This window comes from Lucilia cuprina, chromosome 2 (assembly GCF_022045245.1).
Source record: "Lucilia cuprina isolate Lc7/37 chromosome 2, ASM2204524v1, whole genome shotgun sequence".
Classification (NCBI taxonomy): Eukaryota; Metazoa; Arthropoda; class Insecta; order Diptera; family Calliphoridae; genus Lucilia; species Lucilia cuprina.
The window spans coordinates 66,502,996-66,511,369 of NC_060950.1; the positions used below are offsets into that span (position 1 = coordinate 66,502,996).

The 8,374-nt window shown below is 26.7% G+C and overlaps 1 protein-coding gene across 2 annotated transcripts in view; it reads right to left on the reverse strand.

Annotated features, from left to right (window-relative positions):
- Positions 1-3,696: 3,696 nt before the first annotated feature.
- The window catches only part of LOC111684689 (neuroguidin), a 107,596-nt gene continuing 102,918 nt past the window's right edge, over positions 3,697-8,374 (reverse strand). For both annotated transcript variants that reach the window (XM_046952192.1, XM_023446901.2), the window contains exons 2-5: positions 4,664-5,065; positions 4,340-4,590; positions 4,093-4,280; positions 3,697-3,923 (exon numbers count right to left, since the gene is read on the reverse strand). In XM_046952192.1, coding sequence (XP_046808148.1) covers positions 3,781-3,923; positions 4,093-4,280; positions 4,340-4,590; positions 4,664-5,065 — 984 coding nt within the window. In that variant the 3' untranslated portion in view covers positions 3,697-3,780. The remainder of the gene's footprint in view (positions 3,924-4,092; positions 4,281-4,339; positions 4,591-4,663; positions 5,066-8,374) is intronic.

Genomic DNA, 8,374 nt, shown 5'->3' on the forward strand with positions numbered 1-8,374 from the left:
TAGTCTAGTCTATAGTCTAGTCTATAGTCTAGTCTATAGTCTAGTCTATAGTCTAGTCTATAGTCTAGTCTATAGTCTAGTCTATAGTCTACTCTGTATCTAGTCTATCCTATAGTATAATCTTTAATCGATTTCAGTCTTTAGTCGAGTTCATATTCTGGTCTATAGTATTCTTTAGTTTAGTTTTCGCCAGTTTAAACGTTTGAAATATGAGCAAATTTTTCAACAAGATATTTCGAAAGATATAAGTATGTTTTACAAGAAAACTCTCAGTCCATAAATTTTGTACATAGCTTAGTCACTAGTGATGTCCATATGGTTTGTTATGTTATAAAGTAGATACCAGTCTTTTTTTCCTACTTTTGATCATTCTTTTAACTTAAATGGAGAGTGTATGATTCGGCTTAGCCGAATATTTCCTTGTTTTCTTTTTGTTTTTAATCTATTTTAATCTGAAATATATTATCTGGACGTTCGAAATAGTTTAGTTTTAGTTTTTAGTTAAGTGCCATAATATACAACTGATTTACACTAAAGAGCAATAATTTCAAATATACTTCTCTAGCAGAAAAAGTAATAATTTTGAAGGAAAATTTTTATTTTCACATGATTTTTGCGCTCTTTACTGTTATAAAATATAAATTTTGTTAAGAAAAAAACTCCACCAAGTAAAATTAAAGGAAATCATTGATTTTCTTAGAAGACAAGTAGCAGCTTTGTGACTGCAGTATTGCTGATTAATCGGTGATTTGTCTTGCTGACATTTGAACATTTAATGAAATTATTAAGTTATTGGTGGAGTTTTCTTTTAAAAATTCGTCTATTTGGTCGAATATAATTTTGTTTTTTTTTTTAATTTTCATAAATTTTTTATTTATATTCAAAAGTATAGATAGTTTTTTTTAAGTTTATTTGTTTTTTTTTTCTTAATTATATCTAAAAGTTTCAGTTGTTTTTAGGAGTTTTTGTTTTAAAATATTTTTTTATTTTATTTTTATTAAAAAAAAATTATAATTTTTTTTTAAAAATCATATTAAAATCCTTTGAGTTATAAAAATTTTAACCCCAGTTTCAAAATATTTTGTTTTCTTTTTTTTCTATAATTTTTAAATAATTTTTTTTTTTATACAATTTCTGTTTTTGTTTTAAATTTCTTTTGGGTGGGGATTTTTTTTTATTTAAAAAACTTAATAAATAAAATAAAAATAATTTGTTTTTATATAAATAAATTTTTTATTTTGTTTTTTTACTTTGTATACCAGTTTATTTTGTGTTTAAATATTTTATTTGTTTTATTAAATTTCTTTTTGTTATATTTAAAAATATTTTTTATTTATTTTTATTTCAATATAATTTATTTTTATAAATTTTTTTACTTTTGTTGAATTTGTTTTTTTTTTGTTTTTCTTGTATAATAAGGCAACTGCAATTTATTTTTTATTTTATTTGTTTTTTTCATTTTTTGGTTTTTTTGTATACTTGTAGTGATTTTGTTTTATTTATTTTTTTAATCGAAAAATTTTCATATTTTTTCATTTGTTTTTCTTTTTTTGTAAAAATTTTGTAAAATTTTACTTTTTGTGCTTGGTTTTGGTTTTGTTTTATGTTTTGTTGTAGTTTTGGTTTTTTGTTTTAAATTTTCTTTAAAATTCTTTAATTTTTCTTTATAAACTGCATTGTTGTTTTATTTAAATTTTTGTCTGCTGCCGAAATGTTTTCAATTTTAAAACTTCTAACAAAAGTTTTTTTTTGTAATTTCTTTTTTTGACTCCTAAAAACAACTTAATATATTTATATTTAATTTTCTTTTTTCTTAAAATTTTATTTTATAGCGAAAGTTTTCTTTTTTTTTAATTATTTTTAATAATATACATTTTTGTTATTTTTTTTAATTTAAAATATAGTATTCTTTTCAAACAAACCAAATTTATTTCTTTTTCAAAATTCCTTTTTAATTTTCAAATTTTATTTTTTAAAATTTTGCTGCCGAAAATTTAATGCAGTTTTTATTGCGAGTATATTTATAAAATTTTAATATAAAATTAAAAAATGTAATTAATAAGAAACAAAATGGGGAAATGAGTAATAAAATAAAAAACTAACAAATTTAAAGGAAACAAAATAATGACCTTATTATTTACTATTTTCTTTAATATTCTTCAAAACCTACAGTGGAACAGAACTGAATTTAAATTAGTCTAAACGAGAAAACAACTATACTAGAACTGAGCAAGAAGATAACTGGAACAGAGTTGTAACAGAACTAGAACAGAACAGAACTAGAAAAGAACCAGAATAGAACCAGAACAAAAACAAAACAAGGACAGAACCAGAACAAAACTGGAACAGAACTACAGCAGAACTAGAATAGACCTAGAACAAAACTATAACAGAACTAAAACTGAGTTAGAACAGAACAAGATCAGATCTAGAACAAAACTAGAAGAGAACAGAACAGAACAAGAACATAACTGGAAGAGAACTATAAACTATAAAGCTAGAACAGAACTAGAACTGAACTAGAACTGAACTAGAACTGAACTAGAACTGAACTAGAACTGAACTAGAACTGAACTAGAACTGAACTAGAACTGAACTAGAACTAGAACTGAACTAGAACTGACTAGAACTGAACTAGAACTGAACTAGAACTGAACTAGAACTGAACTAGAACTAGAACTAGAACTGAACTAGAATGGAAAGAAAATTATGAAGTCACAGAATAATCTCTAGACTAGTTTTAGTCTAGTTCTTAGCTATAGTCTAAGTCTACTTTGGCGGTTATGACTGCCATATCAGTAATAGGGGACTAAAATTAAGATTTTTGCAATTATAAAATGTAAATGTGTAGTTTTTTTAATGGATTCATAAAATAAATAATTAAGAGCAAACTTGTATCTACTAAACGATACTTTAAACTTTAAACTCTTTAATAATGTAGAGTGATTTCAGTATAATTTAAATAAAAAATAAAGAAATATATTGTTAAAAAAATTGAGTTTCAAAAAAAATAAATGTTTCCTTTATTAAAAATAATAATAAAAATGTATTCAAGACAAATAATAATATAGAATTAACTAAATTATATCAAAAACTTAAACAAACTTATTGTGAATAAAAAAAGTTATAACAAATAAAAAAATTGGGGAAAATATTGTTTAAACTTAATAGAAACAAAAACGGTTTTAGGGAGAGAGATGAAAAAAAACTAGGAATAGAATTAAGAATTTTTTTTAGGGAATTTAAAATGGAGTTTAAATATGTTAAACAAATTTTATTTAATCAGGTCTATTGTGAATAATAAATTCCCCAGGAAGTTTGTACTCTCTGCTATAGCTAAAGTATAGAAAGAGGACAAAACTGCCGCGGAAATAATTGTTCCTAATTGGCCTGAATATAAAATGTTAGCATATCTTTAGGCTTATATAAATAGTTAGTATACTTTTAGGGGTTTTAAAGCAATAATAACTTTTAAAGCCTAAAAATAGTTAATGAAAAGTGTTTTTTTTAATTCCCTTTAGAAAATCCTGGGTTTTTTTAAAAAGGTTTTTAAACGATTTTCTTTTCTTAATTTTAAATAAAAATTTGCTGAATTATTTACTGAATTATGCTGCTATTTGTTGGTTGTCTTAAAACTGTATCTTGTTTTTATTTTTTATAAATTTTTCTTTGTTAAATTTTAAACTTTTTTGTTTGTTTAATTAATTCTTAAAAAAATTCTTATGAATTTAGTTTAAGGTGTTTTGTTTTTTGCAAAGAAAGGGAACAAAGAGAAAGGGTTTAATGGAATTTACGTTTTTTACCACCTTTCTTTTTGCCCTTACCACCCTTAGCTTTGCGTTTTTTGCTCGAGCCACCTAAAGAGTCACCGCGTAGGGAGGCATCACGATTAATTTCACCTAAAATTTCATCACCCAAAGTGCCTAAAAGAGGAAATTTGTTTCGGTTTTTAAGAGATTTTTTTTTAAGACTTTCTTATTTTCTAGAATGTGTGTAGGGTGCCATGAAGTTTCGTATGGGGGTGTTAAGGCTTTTGTGTTTAATGATTTTTTAAAGTTTTAAATTTTAGTGAAAAAATCTTGTGAAACTTACCCAAAGTAGTGAGTTTACGTTGACGATGTTTTTCCGCTTTGGTTATGGGTAGACGTGTTAGGTAGGTTTCTTCATATTCTTGTTTTTCCTTTTGGGCCTTGGACAATATTTGTTGAGCCCTAGAGCCCGAAGAGATTTCAGTGGGTGCATCTAAATATTCTTCTTTCAAATCTTGCAACATGGATGAACTATAAGTAAAGAAGATATTTATAATTTTCGCCACAAAAGTAAAGGAAGAAACACTTACGTTATGGCACGTTTTTTGGCTCTTTCCAATAATTTCTTTTCCTTATCCTCGGCCTTTTCATCGCCGTCATAGTAGACTGGCTTAATTTTGGGCGGCACATAAATACCCGGTTTACCGGCTGTGGCAGCCTTTTTGGGTTTCTTAACACCCTTTTCCTCATCATCATCTTCATCCTCTTCTTCATCGGATTCCTCTTCCGAATCCTCTTCATCTTCATCATTATCATTAGTTAACATATTTTCAGGATTAGGCTGAAAATGTAACCAAACCAAACATTAATCTTCAAAAAAAAAAAAAAACTCCAGCTCTTTTCATATCACTTACCTTATACAATATAGGATCCGAGGCTGAGGACACACCCGTTGTAGCGGTCTTTACCAATTTATCTATTTGATAGCGCAACTTATAATCGATTGGTCGTATTTTCTCCAATACTGTACGTATTTCTATTAAACGTTCTATGGATGGATCACCTTCAATTGTTTCGCCGGAACATTTACGCAATACCACATAGGTCAAGTTGATAAGGTAATCGAGCAGCATGTGATATTTAACTTCCAAAAAACTTAAACCATATTCTGTGGTCAATTCACCGCGTTTAACACGTTGCAACATGCCCTCAACGAGATCTGTTACTTGTTTCACATTACTGTTCATTTCGCCCAGCAGTTGTATGGCCTGTGGTATGTCCTGTTGTTCTTGTACCTCACAGTCATAATCGAGTGCCTGTAAAGATTTAAAAATGTTCAACATCACTAAAGGAACTAATTACAATTTAAAAAGGATTATAACTAACAAAAAAAAATCAAATTCTATGAATAATTTCCTAATTATTTTTGAAAAAAAAAAATTGTTTTAAAAATTAATTAATTTTTAAACAAATACTTTTATTTAGTAAAAAAATATTCTTTTACAATAATTTGTGTATAAATTAATGAAAAACTAACAGAATAACCACATAAAATATTATATTTGAATTTAAATAAAATTAAAAAAAAATATATCCAACACAGTCGAACCAAAAAAAATTCATACAAATATAAAAAAGAGCCAAACCATAAACTGAACTAGAACAGAACAAGCACATATTTAGCTCAAAACTAGAAATGAACTAGAACTGAACTAGAACAGAACTAGAGCAGAACTAGAGCAGAACTAGAACAGAACTAGAGCAGAACTAGAACAGAACTAGAACGGAACTAGAACAGAACTAGAACAGAACTAGAACAGAACTAGAACTGAAATAGAACTGAACTAGAACAGAACTAGAACAGAACTAGAACAGAACTAAAACAGAACTAAAACAGAACTAGAACAGAACTAGAACAGAACTAGAACAGAACTAGAACAGAACTAGAACAGAACTAGAACAGAACTAGAACAGAACTAGAACAGAACTAGAACAGAACTAGAACAGAACTAGAACAGAACTAGAACAGAACTAGAACAGATCTAGAACAGAACTAGAACAGAACTAGAACAGAACTAGAACAGAACTAGAACTAGAACAGAACTAGAAAAGAACTAGAACAGAACTAGAACAGAACTAGAACAGAACTAGAAAAGAACTAGAACAGAACTAGAAAAGAACTAGAACAGAACTAGAACAGAACTAGAACAGAACTAGAACAGAACTAGAACAGAACTAGAACAGAACTAGAACTAGAACAGAACTAGAACAGAACTAGAACAGAACTAGAACTAGAACAGAACTAGAACAGAACTAGAACAGAACTAGAACAGAACTAGAACAGAACTAGAACAGAACTAGAACAGAACTAGAACAGAACTAGAGCAGAACTAGAACAGAACTAGAACGCAACTGGAATAGAATTAGAACAGAACTAGAACACAACTATAATAGAACTAGAAATGAAATATAACTACAACAGAACTAGAAGTGAAATAGAACAGAACTGGAACCGAACTAAAATAGAACTACAACAGCACTTAAAAAGTACTAAAACAGAACTAGAACAGATCTAGAACGCAAACTGATGTAGGACAAAATTAGAACTTATGTTGGATAACTAATAAACTCTAGTATAGTTTTTTGTGTCTTCTCCACTGTGTCCCTCAGTAATGTTGCCATTTGATTCTGTTTGCTTTTGCGTTGCCTTTGTCATTGCTGCATTTAAGTTTTTGTTTGTGTTTAATACAATGTAAATATTTACTTTTAGACTTCATCATACTTTACGCATTACTTTTTGCAATAAATTTTTCTTTACAGATTCTGCACTTTGCCACACATCTATTTAGCTTACCTTTTTCATTAAATAGTTGGTGTAAAAATATTTCCGCTATAAATTTTTGAGAAAAAAACAAAATTGTTTATTTAAATTAAATTGATAATAAATAGTTTTAGTTGCCTTTTTTATTGTTATAGTAGTTGGTTTAAATGATTAACGGAAAAATTCAATAAATGTTGTTATTAGTTTGTTTAATCAATTGGAAATAAAACACACACGCACACACATACATGCACATATGAAATTGTAAAATTAAATAAATTGGAAATTTAAATTGTTTATTAAATAAATAAAAATAAATTAAAATTAAAATTAAAATATTTTAATGATTTATTAGACAAAATAAATTTTTAATTTGACATTAATAAACCACATTTTATTTTAGTAAATATTTAGCAGATATTTAAAAAAAGTTAAATTTTAACGCAATTTAAACAAAAATTGCATTTTTTTCCTTAAATTTCCTTTTATAAATTATTAAATTTTTTTTATAGATTTACAACTGTCAACAAAAATAATTATAATATCAACACTACTGTCAGTTTAAAAACAAAGCCTTATAATAATTATTTAATATTACACTGAAAGAAATTAGAAGAAAGTTTTTAAATTTTGAAAAATAAGTTTCAAAATAATTTTGAAAAAATACGATTTTATAAAAAAAGTTTTGAGCAGAAATTTGGTTTAAAAATCTGTTCAACATTTTCTAGCCGTTTAAAATTCTTAAGCCCGATTCTAATAATCTGTTTTTAATATTTCTAAAGTTTTTGACATTTTCCAACAGTTGTTGTTCTTGTTGTGACTTATTTTTCCATAAACTTTTAAACTCCCCGAGGACTGATGAAAAATAAACTACAAAAATAATTTCCAACAAAATGTTTCATATAAAAAAATAAAGTTTTTTTTTCATTCTCAAAAACTGACTGCAAAAATACACAAAATTTAAATATTAAATAATAATATTGGCTTCCAAATAAATATAAATTATATTTGTAGTAGTTAAAGCAAAAGTAGTTGTATATGTTCCATATAAATAAATTTATATATTTTAATAAACAATAAACAACAGTAGTTGTAGCTGCAACAGTCTCATCATCGCTGTAGTTTTGTAAAATTATCTCGCAGTGATAATTAAAACTGGAGGAAGAAGAAAAAAAAAAACACAACTGCCAGCAACAAAATAAACATGTACGGACAGTATAAATTAAACCAAAATCAACTTGTAATGTGGTAGAATGCAAAAAAAAACAAAAATACGAAATGAAATATGTATCAATGGTCAAAAACTGCAAAAAATATTTATGTATAATTTTTATTTATAACAAACAACAATATTGTAGCACATTCTATGGATGGAGAGAAATTATAGGGAATAATGTAAAGTTACACCATAATTTCGACTCTATAGTATATTCTACGGTCTAGTCTATAGTTTATTCTATACTTTAGTCTACAGTCTAGTCTATAGTCTAGTCTACAGTCTAGTCCATAGTCTAGTCTATTGTCTAGTCTATTGTCTAGTCTATTGTTCAGTCTATAGTCTAGTCTAGTCTATAGTCCAGTCTATAGTCTAGTCTATAGTCTAGTCTATAGTGTAGTCTATAGTCTAGTCTATAGTCTAGTCTATAGTCCAGTCTATAGTCTAGTCTATAGTGTAGTCTATAGTCTAGTCTAGTCAATAGTCTAGTCTATAATCTAGTCTATAGTCTAGTCTATAATCTAGTCTATAGTCTAGTCTATAGTCTAGTCTATAGTCTAGTCTATAGTCTAGTCTATAGTCTAGTCT